Raw genomic sequence first — 20,463 nt, forward strand, 5'->3', positions numbered from 1 at the left:
CCTAGGAGAACTTTAACCTGTGCATCCCTTGTGACCCGGAAATCCTGCTTTTGGAACAAAATAATTGAAAGAAGAACAAACAGAGAAGGAGGCACAAAGACATGCAAGGAAGCACTATTGAAAATAGCAAACAGTTGGAAACAGTAGGAATATGATGATATAGTAACGGCACAAATATGATGAAGCTCTTCGACTTGACAAGAATGAGGACTGTGTCAATACTTAGAAACGTGTGCAGGAAAAAAGTGGTTCACAAAAATGGCAAAAGGACATCAACCGGAGAGTTCCTTCTGGCTGACGGAGGCCCTAGAAAGTGTCCGCAGTTTGCCCCTCTCTCTTAAATTCTGTATTCCATCTTACAGTTTTCTCAACCTTTCAATATCTTAGAGTTTGATTCTGAATCCAGTAAGTAAATCAGCTCTTTACTACATCTTGGAAAAGCAGTACCTAAAACTACCCAACGGGGAACAGGTGTTTGCCAGAGGCTGCAAAAGGGACATAAGGGAACCCTTTGGGCTGTGGGAAATGGTCTGTGTTTGACTATGGTGGCAGTCACGCAAGTCTACACATCTGTCAGAATTCATCGAATGGTACACCTCAAAAGAGTTAATTTTCTGGGTGTAAATTTTATCTCAGTAAATCTGGTTTTATCTTAGTAAATCTGATTTTGAACATAAGCGGGCAGGGCCCGGCGGCTGAGTGAGGTTTGGGCTCTTGAGCTCCTAGGAGTATGGTCGCATCCCTGAACATTGCTCGCGAGCGGAAATAGGAAACGTGGGGAGATGGTTGTCATCTACTTGCCTTCAGACCTGCTCTCCTTCTCAACCCTGCTCCATGCCTGGGAGGCTGGCTACACGATCTGGATCAATGGGCTTCGCCGAGCCCTAGGCGCTGTCTAGGTTTTCCCAGTGGGAGGAGATCGGCGGGGTGGTGGGGGAGGTGGGAAGAGAGTGAGGTCTGCAAAGTTGGAAAATGTTTCATGCCAAGCGGAAACACAAATGCCTTTATCACTTCACCTAGTTTTCTGTTTGCTTGTTTATTCCTGTTTCACAGATGAGGAAAGTCATCTTGAGGAGGCCGAGTCCTTGCCCACGTGGTACAGCAAAGTCATGGTAGAAGGTCAATCCGGACAAGTTCCACTAGGCTGTAGAGTCTGGGCACCTACCCTTGCTCCTCCCACAGCAGACACAAGCAGACACAAGCGGCCCCCACTCTATGCGGGCAGCAGTCTTGTTGGAAAAGCTTTCTCCCACAGAGCCCAAATTGGCCTTCCCGTGCTCTTCACCCTAAGAGCCTGCTTCTGGCCCCAGCAGCACCATGAAGCACGTCAGCCCCTTCCTCTGCACAGCGGCACTTTAGGTCACGGCAGCCAGCCATGCCGGGCTCCTCAAGTCCTCCTTTTGGGGGCATTGGAGGATATCTGTCTGGGCTCTGTTATAAAGAGAACAATCTATATATATCTTGCTATTAGCAATTCCCACTGAGCAGCATGACGGAATCAATCTTGGAGAGAAAAGCTTTAATACAGAATCCTGTATCTTTATCACTTTTTCCTCCCCCTAAAAGATCAAGTTCAATCATCTCCATTCCCCATTCTTTGGGCTATAAAGCTAAATCTATGGCTTCTATCCAAAGGGCCTGATGGGAAGTCGAAGAGAAAGGAGAGAAAATGAACCCTATTGCGCACTAACAACACCCAGGCACCCAGTGCAACAGGCGTGTGCTTCTGAAGCAGACGGCACCTGGGAGGCCAACGCAGGTGCTGAACCAGAGGTGGGGGATGGGGGGCTCGGGGGTACGGTCACCCTAGCTTCTAGTTCTAATCTTTTCTCTGCTCATTTCATGTCCCTTTCACCCACACCTGAACCCTCGGACATACAATGACCATTTCTGTTACCATGCTTTCACCTATGTTGTTCTTCTGCCCAGAAGACCCTTGGCCGATTTTACCACCTTGCCAGAGGGTGGAGACCTGGGAGGGAGCCCGCACTCAATGGTCTGGCCCGCCTCCATCAACACCGGCCGGCTAAGCTCCAGAATGGGGTGACCCAGGCTCTTCCAGACCAAGAACCGTGAGATTGCAGGAAGTAGCAGTCTCTGATAGCTGCCTTATGTAAGGCAATTCAACTGAGTGATGTTCTCACTAAAACTCTCACCACTTCAACCAGAGGTTCTGATTTTTTTTTTCTTTCTCCCAATCCAAAGCCAGCTGCTGGTGGAGGTGAAAATGCGACCTACTCTAAAAAAAAAAAAAGAATCCCTCATCGCTGTTGAGCATGTTGTAGCAGTAGCTACGCAGAGGCTGGGCAGCCAGGTCCGTGACTTCACCCTTCATGTCCTGGTTTGGTTTCCTCCAGGCAGCATCTGTAGCCTGGCAGGGACCTGATGGGATCACACTCCCACCACATCCTGGGCTGAGGTGACTGTGGTCCAAGGAAGGCCAGCAAATCCTCCCAAGGTCACCAGCACGGGACCCCTCCTATGTCGCATGCCCTGTGTGTTTTTGGAGTCAGCTCATTTACCCTGCACCACAGCCTCATGACGGAAGCCCCATGACCCCCCATCACACGGATAAGGAGGCTAGGGCTCCACACAGCTGGCAAGAGGCAGAGCTTCCGGCTGCGTCCAGTCCTCTCTTCCCATCAGAACAGCCTGCTGTGCCCGAGGAATCCCATGGAATGGTGCCCCTTTCCTGCAGGGGGCAGGGCCTAGGAAGGAGATACCATGCCAGGGTAATCTCCAGTCTCCCTTTCAGTGGAAAGCGAGGCCTGCTCTTTGTATCCTTAGCAAGCCTTTTTCGTCTCCTGTTCCGAAGGCCTCTCTGGCAAGACCAGTGCTTGGAGGGTCCTCGAGATGTGAATCCTCAGTTCTTTGGCGGCGCTCGGGGTCTGCTTTTCACGTGGGGACCCAGAACACCAGGGAGCCTGTCAGTTTTAGTTGCATAGAGGCAACTGTCAGGGAAGCAAGAATCAACTTTTGTCCTAGTTAAAAAAAATAACGTGAGGCCTTTTTTGGTAATGATTCTTCATGCGGCTGCTTCCCTGGAACAGCAAGACCTCGCTACAAATGTTTTCTGACAGGTCCCCCTGGTTGTTCTGTCAGCTGCCCTTGTGACAAACATAGGCCGGGAAGCCTGGAGGCACCGCACCAAGACAAGGCTGGTCCAAGTTCTCAGCCAAGACATACAAATTCTCTTCTGGATGTGATGCTAACTGTACTAATAATACTATCAATTATAATAATAATCATATATAATTTTTCCTGAGTGCTAATAGTACTAGGCAGTAGCCTAGCTATTTCATGCGAATTATCTTTTTTTTTTTTTTTGAGGATTTATTTATTTATTCATTTGAGAGAGAGAGTGAGGGGAGGGGCAAAGGGAGAGGGAGAGAAACTCAAGCAGACTCCACACTCAGCATGGAGCCTGACATGGGGCTTGATCTCATGACCCTGAGGTCAGACTTGGGCCAAAAACAAGAGTTAGACACTTAAGCAACTGAGCTACCCAGGCACCCTTATGCAAAATATCTTACTGGAATCTTGCAACAACCCTGTGAAGTAGCTGCTATTATTGCCCTTATTTTTCAGATGGGTAAACTGAGGCTCAGAGAGGTTAAATAGACGAGCCTGAAGTAAGTAGCAGGGCTGAGGTTTGAAAGCAGGCGGCCCGATTTCAGAACTCATGCTCTCAACCACACTGCTACAAATTCCTCCTGTGTAAAATGGGGGTAATCATTCCAGCCACACCCGCTATAGGAATCTGAATGGAAACTGAGCTTAGAGATGTTTAGCAACTTCCCCGAATTTACACTGTCAGCAAGTGATGACTAGGCATGGGCAGGACCTTTGGATTCTACACCATCTGTTCAAACCCTGAAGCTACCTCATAGTGGCTGAGAACATGGCCTTTAAAATCCTAGGTCCTTTGTTGGTTTTGTGACCCTGGCTCGTTGTTAACTTCTATGAGCTTTAGTTTCCCCTTCCAGAAAATATAGAAAATAAAATCTACTCACAGAATTGTTGTGCATGTTCAGAGAGATGACATAATGGGTTTAGACCAATACCAAGCACTCGGCAAAAAACCAAAATACCAACTACTGCAACTATGCAATGGCAAAGTCAGCACATACAGTTTAAGATCGTGAACTTGAAAAAAAAAAAAAAAAAAACTGAGTGCCAAGGGCTGGGGAGACCACAGTCCTGCCATTTACCAGGTGAGGGAGGTGGTTTACTCTAGTTCACTGGGTCTCAGTGTCCTCCTCTGTAAACTGGGGAGAAGAATTCAAGGATCTTTGGGAGGTTTCAACGAGAAAACACAGGCAAAGTGCTGGGAACAGGAGGTACGTGTGGGTAGTGCACAATCCAAGCTGAGGGTTCTCATTATCAACGACAAAAGTGGCCCCTGTTATCTTTATGACACTACACTATACTGCCTTTTGTGGTAAAAAATATTTTAAAAACAATTAGCTGCTATAAAATAAAGCATCATTGCTGGGGCTGTACAGTTTCATGGTTCGAACTTTTAACTAATCTTCCCTCTGTATCACACTCTCTATTTTGTTCTATAAACAGACTTACTGTCCTCAGAAAAGAGATGGCAGAGTATTCAAATATTCAAAGACCTTCATGGGAAGAATGGGCCAGTAAAGCAAGGCACTCATGGTCAACAGATACCTCTCTGAACAGGTGTCCTTTGGAGACAAAAATATACATCTTATCTCTGATGGGATGCCCCAGGATTCTTAAGGGTCATTCCAAGATTACCCCCCCCCCCAAAACTAGAGTAGCCAAGTAACACCCCTGGGAGGGAGGAAGGCCCAGAGGCCTTGCCCCAGGCCCTGCAGCTCTTGTGCATGGCCAGTGCTAGCTGTGATTTCTCTCTCTTTCTATGAAAGTAACTGCAGATGTCTCTGCAAATGAACAGGAGCTTTCGAACTAAAACCAAATGTCAAATGGATCTGTCAGGGTTCCCTTCACATATGGCAGCCCTGAGCAGAGAGCAGAGAAAGAACAATCCTTTCTCTCCCTGTTTTCGCCTGCCTTGGTGCTGGTGAAGTGATACAATTCTTATCTGCAGCATAATAGGATGTAGAAAATAATTACAAATGAAAAGGTTATTCATAATTTTTAAATGAGTTAATTAGTAAACCCAGTCAGACTCACTCATTACAGTAATTAATAATTGATTATACTTGAAATTAAACACAATTTTTCATCAAAAATCTAATTAAATATCTGTGCTTGTGCCTGTTGATTAGATCAGTTGGTCTGCTGGAAAAGTCTTTGTTAAGGATATTTGTGCTCAGCTGAGACAATTAATTTGATTTTTAATAATTGATAGTTCCTTCCAAGTTAGTCATCACAGCCTGTGATTATGGCCACGCAATGAGACACCCGTCCCTTGCCCCCAGCAACTGGAGGAGACCGAGCCCCAGGCTGCCGCCCCAGCCTTGAGGACAGGTGAGGCTGGGCCTTGCACCTGTGATGGGTTCACCTGCATTGGCTTACTCCGGCCTCACACACATCCTGCTAACATAATGGCTCGTGCCTATTTTCCAGATTAGGAACTCAAGGCTCAGAAAGAGAAGCAAGTTGCCCAAGGGTGAACAGCGGCTAGGTGGCACAGCTGGGAATGGAATCCAGGGCAGTCGGAGGCTGGGTATAAACTCTGAGTCTTCAGGGAACCAAGGGAACACCCCAGTCTTGCCCGTCTGACCTGGTCCTTGGATATGCAATCTATCCAGACTTTATGTTTCTGCAGAGAGAGGGTTTTATCAGAAGGATGTGTTTATTCTGAGCAAGGACAACTATCAGTGGACTGACCTCTTGTAACAGGAGACACAGATTCTCCTAAATCGACCTGCCACCCGTCCTCTCCACCTACATGTGCTACAACCATCCCAGCTGAGGCTTCTCCTGACCTGTTTATTGCAACAGGGCTTATCCTTCTTTCCCCTGCACTTCCCTTTCTAAAATAAATGTCTGACAATATCCTGCCACTGCTTAAAACCCTCCAATAGCTCCCCACTGACCATCTAGGAAGGTTTGTAATTTGGCCTCCAAGGTGATCCTCCCGATCTGACCAAACCCTCTGTCATTAGCTCCAGCACCCTTCAAATGCTTCCAACACAGAAAACGGCCTTACCACCGCACTGTCCTCACTCAAGTCCGAAACTTCCCTGGGTGTGAGATCTACTCTCTGCAAGTTTACTGCTGGTTGACTCTGACTGCCTCCATCATCATCCTTCCCAGCGAGCCTCCCCTAGTGCTCTTGGTGCTGGGTATTCCCACAGCCCCCGAGTGGCCTCAGTTCACTGCTGACAAGCCTGTCTCCTCTGGTAAGCTATGGACAACTCAAGGGCAGGGACTGTATCTTTAGCCCTGACAGTTAGCACAGAGCTTAGCCCAAAGCAGGTGCCCCATGTGGTTTGCTGAATGAAAAACAAACTTCAAAAAATCATGGATTCAACACTGTCAGTGTTGGAAGGAAAATTAAAGGACATCCAATGAAAAATTCCAGTCAGCCCCTGAAACTTATCCTTGCTGTGTGGTCATTGAGCTCTGTTTGTGCCCTTCCTACAACAGGGAGCTCACCCCTTCCCAGCAGAGCCTATCTAAATTTAGACCGCTGAAGACTGACCCCCATATTCTTATTATGTGGGGGAAGCAGCAGCTCATGGGATGTAAAACAGAAGAGAGTTTATGGACTCCTACAAAGATGTATTCTTTCTTCCTGAACCAGGCCATGCGGCAGAAACCGAAGACTTTGGTGCAAGCTGATGTCTTTATGTAAGCCAACGACTTGACTCTTGATGAGCAATAACACTGCTTGTTCGGAAGTCTACTCATTTAGGAAACATGTCAGTCACAGACAAGAGTTGTGCTAGCGGTTAGCCAGGACCCAGCACTGGTGCCGGGAAGAAACTTTCATGCTGGTTGATGGTGCTGGGACGTTCACAGCCCTCACCTGTACCCCGGTTATCTCTCACTGTGCCTGGGTGGCCTCTGGTCTCCCCCAGTCTGGCTATTCCTTTTACCCACTGACCCATAGTAGGGATGGCAAATGCCTGGCACGTCATTGATAATTCTCCATACTGGTGCTGACGACAGACATTACTAATCAAACACAGAGACCCTTTCCCCCTGAGCCTAAATATAGCCTCAGGGTTCTTCTTAACACAGCTTTCTAGGCAGTATCAGCTAACCAATCACATAGAAGAGAAGAAACTTATGCCAACATGGCCCTGAAGCCATGAAATTCTCCCCATCAATCTTCACAAGTGGAAAAGAGACCTGGCATATCAAAGAAAGCTTATTATGGCTTGAGACACATAAGGAGACCTCCCTGTTTGAGGGACTATCATCTTCCTGATTACTTATTTTTATAAAATTCAAGATTCTTGAATGCTCTTTCCATGCTCAAATCCCTTCTCCTAAACAAGGAGGGGGGCATGTTTCCTTCATCATTCCCAATGACAGCATGTGCTACCTCACCACAATGCCCTTTTTCATCCACAGTGCCTCTGCCTATCACAGCGTCCCTTTCCACGGCGGATGCACTCTGTTTCCCCCGCCCCATGCGAGTTACTTCTGTTTCTGGTTACTGGGTTTTTTCACTGGAAAAGTCCCCCTTGCTTCCGGAATTATCTCAGAATTCCTCAGCATGAGATCAAGGTGTCCTCAAGCTGGCATGACCTGCCTTAAACTCAAGAATGATAGAATCTGAAGGCTGGAAAGGACGGAGGTTTAAGCCAACCCCTTCAGATGCCTTGACTAACAGGCTGATGTACACCGAGGCAGCTGACTCCGCACATGCCTGCAGATCTCTTTAGAGGACCGTCTTCCCTGGGAGCAGGCCAAAGACAGTGGCTGAAATGAGGCAGGAGACCAGGCTGTGTGGGAAATTCATCAAAAGAGCACCCAGTGGATGGCCTCCCGCAGCAGCAAAGCAGGGGCCAGCCAAGTTTCCTCCATCTCGGAGGTGGCCTGGGGGCAGGCAGGCAGGCCCAGTCAGAGCTGCTGGGGGTCTCCAAGCACCCCGCAGCCAGCGTTCACTGCTCACTGGGACCCGCTGCTCCTCAGCTGGGATTTCCCTGGGCTCCTAATCAGGGTTCCACTCTGCACCTTGGTGTCCACAGTCCCCCCAGACCACCTCGCCAGACCCTCTCCTTCAGATATGCCTTCCTGATTGAGGTCAGCAGAGTCCAATCCAACCCCAAGGGACCCTGTGTCCTTCCTGCTCCTCACCTCAGCTTCGGGGCACCAGCAGGAGAGGCCTGCCAGTCTCTCCAACATGTCATTTGTGGTGACTCCCATCCCCAACACTCACTGTCCAAAGGCCAGTCCGTGAGGGCCAGGCCTCATGCAAGGCATCCAACATGTGATTGAGCACCTGCCAAGAGTCCTTCCTGGCTTACATGCAGAGAGGAGAAGAGGGTCCCAGGGAGCTGGCTGGGACAGGTTGGGGGCAGAGGCCAGTGCCACAGGGCTGCAGGGCTGTCAGGCCAGATCAAGGGGAACAAAGGGAAGCTGGGGCGAGGGAGGCTCTTACCCACGAAGTAGGCCAGCAGGATGACCAGCGTGGCTGAGATGACGATGGCACTCAGGGCCGCACACTTCCAGTTACAGTACTTGGAGGGCTTCTTGAGGTTGAAGGCCGGCCGGGCGAAGGTGCTGCGGGGCAGGGGCCGAGGCGGCGGGGAGTACACCGTGCTGGACGTCAGAGGGTACCCTGGCGACGTGGTGCAGAAGAGTGGCGAGGTGCCTCCCGGCTTGAAGAGAAAATGCCTGGGGATGGAGAGAAGCCAGGGACCATCAGGGTCTGCAGACTCGCAGGGACCCAGAGCCACCTGGAGGACAGAGGCAGTGGTAGAAGCATGCGGAGGAGCCTGGACAGAGTCGCCACGGAGAAGACGGGAGGGACGGAGAGGAGTAGAATCACGCACTGACCACACAACAGGGCACGCGAACACACGCTTCCACAGAACACGGATGGGACAGCCTTACCCATGGGAATCCATTCCCCTCCCCCACCGGGATGAGGCAGGATGTGTTCCCAACCCCACAGAAGGCTGGGTGTGGAGACCCCTTTCCTGGGAAGGGATGGGGCTGAGATGCTGTTTCTTGGGTCTTATATGAGCTGTTCTCTAAAATTATTGGTAGACTTGGAAAGCATCTAAAATCAAGTTCTGTGCCGTGGAGATAATGGAACTTAAATTTTTCTTCTCTCTCCCAAACCTACTTTGCCAGTGTACCTCGGTGGAGGTATGAAATACCATTATTTCTGAAGGGTGTTTAGGAACTGGGAACCCAGAAACCACCGTTAGGTTCATGTCATGGTTGAGTCCCCTCTTGGCTGTGGTACAACCAAGGGCAGCAAAGGCTTTCAGAAGCCAGATGCTGCCTTCCAAACCCCTGGGAAAAGCTGTGCGGGAGGAGAGAAGGGCAAGTGCATCCTACAGCCCAGCTCCAGTCTTTAGGGCAGCGTGGCATGGTCCAAGCACATGGTTGTGGCCAAACTAGGTGTCAGGAAATCCTCCAGAGCTTGCCTTTAACCATGGCCATGGGAGAATTTGTACACAGCCTTGGAAATGGGGTGCACAGGCTGCACTGCTTCCCCCTGAATTCTTAGAGCAATCTTGTACCTTGCTGGGGATGCAAGATGTCTCAGGCCACAGAAGAGCTACTCAGGGCTACATAAAAATGTGCTACACAAAAATCGCTACAAGATGGCTTTCAGAATGGCAGAGGCAGCCAATGAGATGCTGGGAGCTGCATATTAACAATGCTGCTGTTAATATGCTGAAGACAGGGATTCCAGGGATAAACTCTTCCAAGTTGAACATGGACTTCGGTTTGGGCATGCACCATGGCATCATCACCTCCCGCAGGAGATCCCAGGGAAAGGTCTCAGGGTCTGCATGCAGGTGCCAGAGCCAGAGGGAGAGCATGCAGAGAGAGGAGGACCATGGGGATGTCACCTACCCGTCACTGTAAGCCCCATCATGGCGGGAGGCGCTGAGAATGTCCATCTCAATGAGGTTGTCCTGCAATGTCCCTAGGAATGGCTGCTTGCCTAGGTTTCTACGCACACATGGAGACATGAATGAAGCAATGAGTCATGCATCGATGAAGGGGGAGAGTAGAGAAACACACAAAGTAGCTGTCTGGTGCAGCTGTGCGTGAGATCAGCGGACATGGCTGCCAGGCGATGGGTCTGTGTGCAAGCCACATGTGCAAGGGGTCTGCCTGGAGCAGGGCATCCAGAGGGAGCATTCTATATACGAACCTGAACATCTGACGGTTGTGGCCATCCAGTCACAGCTGTCCCTGATCAAGACTGGTTATGTCTCGGGCACTGAGCTAGGCATGGTACAACCATTCATTTCAAATCTTCAAAATAGGCTATGCAAGGAAGGCGTGTCCCCATTTTACAGACGAGGAAACCGAGATGTGGAGAGGTGACAGGATTTGCCAAGGTCACCAACTAGCCAGGCTGAATGCAGGAATCCGCACTCAGGTTTATCTGTTTCCAAAGCCTTTACTTTCTCTGCTTGAGATAGTCTACATCTGTTTAAACAACAACTGAGATACCTTGCAAATCCAAAGGGGGGGAAAATGACAAGAATTTGGGGTCATTTTCTTCTCAAGCAGTGGTTCTCAGGTTCAAGTAGGCATCAGAATCATCTAAAGAGCTATGCCTTGCAGAGAACCACCTCCAGAGATTCAGAGTCAGGAGGTGGTTGGCGGGGGGCGGGGGAGGCTGGGAATCTGCATTTCTCAGAAGCCCCCCAGGTTGATGCTGGTGATATTTAGAGGTCAAGGTCCTTCCACAGAGCAGAGACCTCATTGACAACTGACTGGTGAGGATGGCACCCTTCAGAAGACAGAGGAGGGGGCTTCGGTCTCCCCAAGTATGCCAAGGGTAGTGCAGCATTTTGTGACATTGCTGTTTCTAACACAGAAGGAGGAGACGCACACCTGCCCTTTCTGCTCTCAGCCATGTCTGCCGAGTGGCATCGCTCACACTTGGGTGCACTGGATCTCATTTTCTGGTAGTTTTAAGCGCTGCTCCCCGCTCAACTGAAGACTGCTGTGTCCACCTCAAAGAAGGGCTCACCGCAAAGAGCTAACTTTTGAGTCCCACCCTGCAAGGGACCTTCTTGCTGACACTGACCAGCTCTTAAGAGCCAGAGAACCTAGATTCAGGTCCCATTCCTGCCTCTTTCTTGCTTTCTGACTTTGTGTTAGAACCACAACATCTTCCACTTTTATACTTCTTCGTCTATAAAATGGGGATGATGATACTAAGTTCACAAAGTGAATGTAGGACCCAAGGAGTAATGCTGGAAGAATTTATAAGGGCTAAACAAAAATTACTAACGCTGACTGATGTACATTAGTACTAATTTATGTAGTGTGAGTACTAATACTAATAAATATTATGGAAGTACTAATGTTAATCTACCCTCTGTCCAAACTCCTATTCACTGTTCTAGAACACCATATTATCGAATGTCAGTGTTACTCCCCACAACAACATTGCAAAGTCAGTCCTATCATCTTTGCTTCATAGGCTGGCAAAGCATGGCTCAGAGAAGTAACTTTTCCAGGGTCTTATCACAGAGTAAGCAAGTGGCAGAGCTGGAACAGAGCCTTGGTCTATCTAACCCCCAAAGCCAGGCCCCTGGGCCTCATAACCCTGTGTCCCTGCCCAGGCATTGGGTTTGCACCCTGCCCTCCCAACCCCGCCCATACTTACAGACAGAAATGAGGAGGGGCTGTAAGTATGTTCCCAATGTGTCATTTCATAAGCATCCTTGGGGACAGTGAGAGCACAAGGCAACACTATTTAGCAGCTGGAACCACTGAGTCCTGCTGCAGTGGTGGGGACCTCCCCCCCAGAGAGTTCTGAGCTGCCTGGTGTCCAGGCTGGTCATGTTCATGGCCCTGGGGCCTCCCATGGTGTCTGAGGGGAACTGCAGGGGTGTAGAAGCCCTACAGAGTGGTCTCATTTCTGCCCCCAGATGTGGGGCAGGTTGAGTCTGTCTCAGGATTCATAAACAGGGATGATCACTTCTTATGGAAGCTATGATGTAATTTAGATTGTGCTACTTCTCTGCTCACAACCTTCCAATGGTTCCATAAGAACAAAACCATGATCCTTACCTGGGTGTACAAGATCTGGTCCCCTGCTAGCTCTCCAACCTCACTTTCTGTGCTGTGTATACACTGGCTTCCGTGCTGTTACTCCGAACAGCTAAAGCCTTTGTTGTCATTTCCCTGAACTGCCCTCCTCCAAACATGTGCACGGGCCATTCCTTCTCTTCTTATGGCTAACTTGCTCTTCCTAAATTACACCTGGCCCCTTGCACTACTTTAGTTTTCCACACAGGACTACACACACACACACACACACACACACACACGTTTTTTCTCTGTTGCAATTTCAGTTCCCCAAGGGTAGAACTCTTATCTGACTTGTTCTCTGCCGATGTGCACAGAGTCTAGAAGAGTGCCTGGTACACAAGAGTAGGCACTCAATAAATATCTGCGGAGTACTGTCAATGATGGGTATACAAAGGGAAGCACACTGCACACACAGTTTAATTGAGGCGAGCACAAGTGTTTTATTATTATAGCCCCCATTTCCTGTCGTTCACAAGGGAATTTCCAGTCTCTGCACAGTCCATGTGGCCCAGCAGGTCCTCACCACTCCTGCCCACAGGGCCCGGAGGCAATGGGAGCTCAGCCCCGGGCCCTGAAGCTGGCTGCATGGCATGCTCCCAAGTACTCCTGGAAGCCTGGCCTGCATCGCTAGGCTAGGACTGGGCTCTCAGACAGTCCCATGAGAGCCTTAAAACTCATCAGAAAGAAAGAACCATATACAGAGAAAAAAGCCACGAAGGGTCAAAATCGAAATGTTGATAATGGGATTTTCCAGTGTCTGGGTCAAGGGTGATTTTTTATTTTTACTTCTATGATATAAAGAGAGCGGGCAGGCCATTCTCTCCTAAAAAGACACACCCATTAGGACAAGGCAAGAGGCGGTGCAGTACGAAAGTTTCTGGAGCGATGGACTACATGTAATCTGAAACAGCTTCCATGTGACGCTAACTTGGGCATCTGGGGGGACACTAGCACTTGCTGAAAATACTGCCAGTTCGGAATGCTACCACTGCCTTCAAACACCCCGTTCTGTACTTTTGAAACTCAGTTCTGAGTCAGTTAGCAATCACATCAGCAATGTGATTGCTGAGGAAATTGAGGCCCAGAGAGACAGGTGTCCTGCACCCACACACACAGCAAGTTAGCGGCAGAGCTGGAAAAAAACTCCAGGTGTCTGGACTCCCAGTTCAGGGCTACCCCCCTAAATCTCCTGTTCACCGCCTGCTCCCAACTGCTCCCGCCAGTTCATCTGAAAAACAAAAGCTGCAAGGATTCCCTCATAAGGACTCATGCTGCAGAAGCCTCCTTAGGTCACAGGCGCACGCGGTCGCCAGCTTAACTGCAGCTGGGAACTCAGGGATGGACGCCGGAGTCACGTGACCCTCGCACTGGTGGGTGCTGTTTTCTCATTTTAATAGATATGGAAACTGAGGCCCAGATAGGCTGAGTGACTGCCCAAGATCATACAGCAACCAAAAGGTAGAGGTGGGACTCAAAAGCACATCTCTCCCATCTCACTGCCCACCCCCCACATCGGTCCCCAGCTGCCTCTCAGGAGAGAGGGGCAGAGTCCAAGGAGAGGGGGCACAGCTGAGCACAATACTGTTCCTGTGGCTCTTCTTAGATTGGAAAGGGGACTGGCTGCCCTCCATGCCTCAGGGGAGGCCTAGGGCAAGGTCCTGAGTTGCCTGACACAGGGGCTTCCAGTTCCAGACCGGGGCAGGCAGAGCTCGCTGGCCTTCTAAGGACAGGACAAGTAGCTTCTGGGAAGGAAGCGGCGGGACTGTTGCAGAGGGCAGTTCTTCGGACTGCCCTGTTCACCAGCTTATCTTCTCCCCACCAGCCCGCTGTTCCAGGCCGTGCTTCCCCCACAAAGCCTGGGGACAGCCCCCCAGGAGAGCAGGACAGGCAGCGGCACGGCGCTGAAAGCTGAAAGCCCCCATGTGTGCAGGGTGTCAGAGATTTGGCCAAGACCAGAAAAAGACCTAGTTCTAGAGTTAGCATTTGAACAAATGAATGAACAAAGAAACAACCTAACAAACAAAAAAATGAACCAGGTCTTCCAGGTCATAGTGATCCTTATAAAAGGTCAATCCTATAATGTTACTCTCCTATTCAAAAGATGTGAACTTCTGGCCCTTCATTCTGTCCCCCTTGGGCCCCATGCCCACAGGGAGAAGGACAACCTCATCTTTCTAGAACTCTAGGCCCTCCACTGCTGACCCTCATCTACAAGCATCTCCATGAGGCCCCCTGACTTCCCACGTCCCCCAGCTCTGCGTCATCTCTCCAAGACACTAAGCTTTCTTGGCTCCATGCCTTGCACAGCTGCCCCTCATCCCAGAACTCCTTCCTTCCCTGCAAGTTTCTACCAATGCCTGTCTCAATAATCAGGAAGGTAATGCTGGGGAGTCCATGGGCTCTGGAGAAAGCTGGCCTGGGTATGACACTCACTTTCTGTGGTTCCCAAGGCAAGTTACTTCCGTTTCCTGTCTTCGGATTCATCTCTAAAGTGGGGATGATGAGAATGTTCCTACCTGTGCAGAACAGTTACCACAGCAGTCCTGTTATCCTCTGAAGGGCCTGCTTGTAAAAAGTTGGCCCGTGGCTGGGTCTGGGAACAGAGGTTTTCAGGAAGGTTCTCACCATTAACTGATGAGCAGTTGACTCATGGTCTGTGTGTACAAACAATATGGTTTATACTCAACACCTGCTTTCCTTCTGTGAGTTTGGAATTTGGGCCTTTGCCAGGCAGGAGGTGCCTATGTGACCAGCCCCCAATAAAAAACCCTGGGTGCTCAGTCTTGGATGAGCTTCCCTCTAAGGAGCCCCAGTAAGGGCTCTACGGCGAGCTCGTTGTGATTGTCTCCTGATGTTCCCGTGCACAGGGAGCCACAGCTCCTCTCTGCTCAGGATGCCCTGCCCCCACCCTGCAAGTCACAGCATTACCCAGAGTGCCACCTTCGCTCATTCATTCCATCACTTTGTAAGGAAGGGTCTGCCTTCCTTACAAAACCATGAGCTTCTCATAGGACAGTGACTGTGTCTTCTGCATGCCTGTGACTGAATCACCAGATGACGGTGACAGCCGTCCATCCCAGTTTCCTGCAATGCTCAGGAGTTGGCCTGGTCCACTAGAAGGTACTGTGTACTATTCTGCAAACTACACCAAGCTTGGGTGGAGACTACCAGGATGGCCTCCCATCCCTGATGGGTGGGCAGGGCTATTCCCCAAATTGAGCATGACCACAAAACTGGCCTCAGGCTCCCAAACCAGGCTTGGGATCTGATGAGCTAGAGCAGGGGTCTGGCAGCCTTGTGCCCTGGCTTCCCCTTCATCTGACAGGAGGCTGACAGGTTATTAATCAGACAATCCCTATGAAATCAATTAAGCATTTGATTCTGCAGAGTGTGAAGAAGTAGACCAGGGTTTAGTGGACCCTGAACACACAGATCCCACCAAAATGGACCATAGATGCACCTGGAGGCCTCAGAGCAACATGGAAGCCCACCTGTAGAGAGCACAGGGAGGCCTGGTCTCCCCCAGGGGACTCAGTTACCCGCGGAGAGGGCCAGGAGCAGTGGGGTGAACAAGTCCTCCCTCTCACTTGTCCTTCTGCCTGCCGTTCTTTTCTCCCAGCATGAAATCTACCCCCTCCTGGTTATTCTGCCAGCTGTTATGCTATTTGCTCAGCTATTCGTTTTTGACTCTCTACACGGACTGAGTTTGATAATTAGAGAAGAGCCTGTGACTGTCTCTCTGGCATGGGGGGGGGGCGGTCCCCATCCTCATGGGGCTTGACAATAGCTGTTGACGACAACCTCCTCAACTTGGCCCTGCTCTCTTGGGCTTCTTGGCCTTTGCTGAGGCTGTGCAGCCCTCATGCCCGTCCTCCCAGCTCCACCTGGGAACTCCTGCTTGCTGTCAGTCCATAGCCCCAGGCCACTAGGAAGTCGTCCCTTTGGCCCACTCACGTTACTCATAGCTTTTCATTCATTTGTTCTGTCATTCATTCTTTTAGCCCGAGGTAGTATTTTTCCAGCTCCCATCATGTGGCAAGCTGGGTTGCCTGCTGAAGATCCAGAAACAACCAAAACCGCTTCATGGCGTGTACCTCCATCATGGCATCTGTTCCAACACAAGAGTCTGTCCTCTTACATGTACTGCCTGCTGGGCACACAGTAGGCACTCAGTATTTGCTGAAGGACAAGCACGACATGGTAAGCACTTGAGCATTTACTGTGTGCCAAGACATTTTCAGACAGGATGGTATATAATCGCTACAAGAGCCTCAGGAGGCACAAGAGTGGGTTAGAAGCAGCTGAAAATCCTTGGGCATTTCTCCCTTTAAGAAGCGGGCCTGGTGTCCCTCTCCTCGGAGCTGGCTGACCTAGGACTGCTTCGGCCAACAGAACGGGGGCAAAAGAAACACTATGCCATTCCAGGCCAAGCCTTTGAGTAGATCAGGGGCTTCTCTCTCAGGGCCACAGAGCTCCAAGCTGCGAAGTAGGAAGTCCACGCCCCACTGGGAAGACTGGGTGAAGAGGCCTTGAGATCATGGTAGAGGGTGAGGGGTCATGGAGCCCAGCCACCCAGCCGTCTTCTGCAAGGCTCCAGCAAGTGAGTGACGCCACCTGAGGAGCCACCAGCTGACACCGCTGACTGACTTCCCGACCCTACAGGGAGAAGGGCCTTGCTGGCTCTTCTGGAGCTCCTGCCTCATGCTTTTAAGTAAAATCAACTGGTAGGTTTTTTTAAGCTACCAAGTTCAACAGGCATTTGTTATGCAGAACAGATAATCAGAACATGGAGTTATGGGTATTTTCTCCTTTTCAGAGAGGAAGAAATGCCAGGTCTAGGTCCACAGCCAATGAGCAATGGGCTGGGGGCTGGAGCACAGGGTGGGTCCCCCCCAAAACCTGTGGTATGACAACTGGCTTCAGCGAAAGGATCATCATTTGTGTCCTCAGAACATCAGGGCCAAACTTCTTTCTCCAGAGTGAAGATACAACCTACTATTTCCTCTCAACCCCTCCGGTGAGCAGGAGCTCAGTAAATACTTTTCGTGACTTTTTTCTTCACAGGGTTGATATGGGAAGTGGATATGTATGAAAAAAAATGGGAAATCATTTTCATAGTATGTTTTTTCATGCCAGGCACTATGCTTTATGTTTCTTACCTGATATTTCATTCACTTCCTCCCAGTCTGAGAGGCATGAATTCTTATCCCACATTACATAGGGAAATCAAGGTTCAGGGCTGTAAACGGACTTGCTCGGCCAGTAAGCGCTAAAGCCAAGACAAAAATCCAGGTCCCCTGACCCTAAAGTCTGTTCTCTTCCTTACCTCACCACGCTGGTCAAAATGACCTGTGATTCCATCTGCCATCATGATGTGACACTGCTCTCTCCTAAACCTTGCTGGGTCTGTGCCATCAACCAGTAAAGGTCAGAGTTAAGGTCCAGAATTCTGACTGTGTCATCCATTGTGCCAGGCACCTCTCCCAGTTTTAAACCATCTTTAGGTACAAAGAACTCTAGGGTCATAGAGAAGGCCCACCTCCAACATTGCATCTGGGTCTCTAAGAACAGGTCAGACTTTGCAAGAGCCAGAAGTGAGGAGGAGGTCAGCTCTGGCAGAGAGCTGTAGGAGAGCACGGGCAAAGGCACAGGAGCATGAAAGGAATGGGCACTTGGGGGAAGACTGATAGATACACATAGACATATACGCCTATAGACATACACATATGAAACATTAAGTATGTATATAATTATATCTATACAGACTTATATATTATATCTATAATATATTATATATATTATATCTATACAGACAGATGAGCACATATATATATGCCAGCATGTTAATAATGGTTCCCATTTGGCGGTAGACATACGTGATTTTCTTTTCTTTTTTCCTAAGTGTTTTGTAGAACGATTATTACCTGGGTGATAAAGTGTAAGGGCAAAGGAAACAAAAGTTCCCTGTGGCCTGTGCAATGGAAGTGTGAGGACAAAAGGTCAGAAAGGCAGGTGTTGGCTGGCTGGTGAAGCAAGAGAGGTCGGCTGGGACCACCCCAGCACCTCACACTAGCCATTAGGAAAAACGCCCCTGCTGCTCAGCCTCTATCTTCCTCTCCCTTGAAAAACCCGGAGAACCACCTACTTTGCTCCTAAGTGAGAAAAATGAACATCCGAGCAGAGGCAGGGGCTACTGAGCTCCGTGCGGAGACTCAGAACCATCGATTATCCGCTGGCTTCTCTCAGCCTCATGCAGTCATTCAGTAAGTGCCCTGGAAATAACGGAGCCCTGATTAAGCTGCCTGGGGGGGGGGGGGGGTACGACACACAGGTATGGAACTCCCTCACGGAGGACAGCGAAGGAGGCACAGGAGGACAACTCGCGCCTGATTTTAAAGGATGTCAACAGAAACAATATGAATTAAGAGACTGGGGGTGGAGGCAAGCTGGACTGTATGTATCTCTGAGAAATTCTGCTTCTGGAAAAACGACTCCGCAGGAGTAAAATGGAAGACGGCACAAAAGGATGTTGACTCTCTTTCCCCACTGGATCCCACCCACTCGATGTGCAACTATCACAGCGACGTGCCAGGTACAGTCAGATGGGCACACTTTCCACGTATACACTGATTGCTCATCTTTGAATGTGGGATGGTGTCTGTCCTCCCCACGGATCAAGAAGAGGGGTTTGAGAGAATAAAATCTAGGTTTCCCCACTACTTTGAGAGGCAGGGTAGAAGTGGAGGAGGTTCTAATCCCGCCAGACCAGGGCACTTCAGCTTTGGAGAACGTAGGGAAATGCTCTGTCCCCCCCAGACAGCAGTGCTCCTCTCAGAGTCGTGGGATTATGGGCGAATCTGCTTGTTGTCCTTATAGCTTTTTGCATTTTCTCTAATGAGTGCATACGCCTTTATAACTACTTACAAAGAACACAACTCATTTCCATTTGGAAAAACAGTGGCTCACCAGAGGGAAGAAGGACAGCAACGGAGCTGACCCTGACGATAACCCATGACGGAAGCACTCTGTGAGGCTGGAAGAAGGCAGAGGCGGAGGGGCCCGGCCAGGGAGACCTGGAGAAGGTGGTTGTGGTGTAGGAAATAGCGCTGCCCACGAGTCTCCCGACCTGGGTTCACATCCTAGCTACACATCCACTGTCCATATAACCTGAGCTAGTCACTGACCCTCTCTGATTCTCAGCCTCTGAAACTCCCAAATAGGATCACAAATCACAATACCGGCTTCTTCGTGAAGCGATGAGAATGACATTATATCTCAAGTAGGAAAGCTCTTGTAACCCAAAGTCAGTTGATGATGTGTCGGTATTAGGAATTACAGGGTTTGGGGTGTAAAGGGGTAAGTCCATGGGAGGAGAGGGGAGGAGTGGACAGGAGAGGAAGCATTCCTGGAGCGCCCACCACAGGCCAGGCAGGCCCCAGGCCAGGCACTGGGTGACCAGACCACAGTAGGGAAAGGCATAGGTGTGGACCACCATCAAACACTGACCAAGGGCCTGCTGTCTGCCACCTTGACACACTCAGCTCCCAACCACGTTTACAACAGCCCCTCCAGCGAGCAGCGCCCCCACGGCACAGACCAGGAAAGGGCCCAGATTGCTCATACCTTCCTCAGGCCAGCGCAGACCTCAGGGCTGTTGGATTCCCAAGCGCCTGCTCTTCCTGCCCCACGCCCCTCCCCCGCCGCCCTCCCCGCTTCTCCCAGCCAGCCAGAGAGCGGCCTCTCCGAGCAGCGCCCCGCCCCCAGCCACCCAGGCCGGGGAGGTGCGGGACCCTCTCTCCCCCCACAACCAAGGGCCCTGCGGCCCCTGTGGCTCGCCCCATCAGCCCCCCAGCCCCGCACCTGGTCTCCAGGGGGATGTTGCTGTTGAGCAGCCAGTTGTCCTGGGCGTGGGCCGGCTCCTGGACGCCGCCGGCGGGGGGCTCTCCGGAGAGCGAGGGGTCCGTGGGAGCCGGGCTGGGGTTGCTCCTCGGAGTGAAGTTGCCCCGGTTCAGGGAGTTGATGGAGGCCGCGTGGTGCTGGTTGGGGGTGTGGGCGTGCGAGAGCGGCGGCGGCGGCGTCCGGAGCCGAGGGTGGTTCTGCAGGCCGCCAGGGTGATCTAGGCACAAACACGCGCGGTCAGCAGGGCGCAGAGCCCGGGCCACGGCCACGGCCAGGCCCCCGGGGTCACGCGGGAGCAGCGAGCAGCAACGGGCGCGGCCGGCAGTGCGTGTCCATGAGGTCGGGAGATGGTGGGCTTCTCGACAGACCCTTACT

The 20,463-nt window shown here is 50.6% G+C and overlaps 1 protein-coding gene across 1 annotated transcript in view; it reads right to left on the minus strand.

Moving 5' to 3' along the window:
* TENM4 (teneurin transmembrane protein 4) overlaps positions 1–20,463 on the minus strand; it is a 376,128-nt gene that overhangs the window by 206,790 nt on the left and 148,875 nt on the right. Inside the window, exons 3-5 of the mRNA XM_059411810.1 lie at positions 20,050–20,305; positions 9,985–10,083; positions 8,552–8,787 (exon numbers count right to left, since the gene is read on the minus strand). Coding sequence (XP_059267793.1) covers positions 8,552–8,787; positions 9,985–10,083; positions 20,050–20,305 — 591 coding nt within the window. The remainder of the gene's footprint in view (positions 1–8,551; positions 8,788–9,984; positions 10,084–20,049; positions 20,306–20,463) is intronic.

The sequence above is a fragment of the Mustela nigripes genome, chromosome 1 (assembly GCF_022355385.1).
Source record: "Mustela nigripes isolate SB6536 chromosome 1, MUSNIG.SB6536, whole genome shotgun sequence".
In the NCBI taxonomy this organism is placed as follows: Eukaryota; Metazoa; Chordata; class Mammalia; order Carnivora; family Mustelidae; genus Mustela; species Mustela nigripes.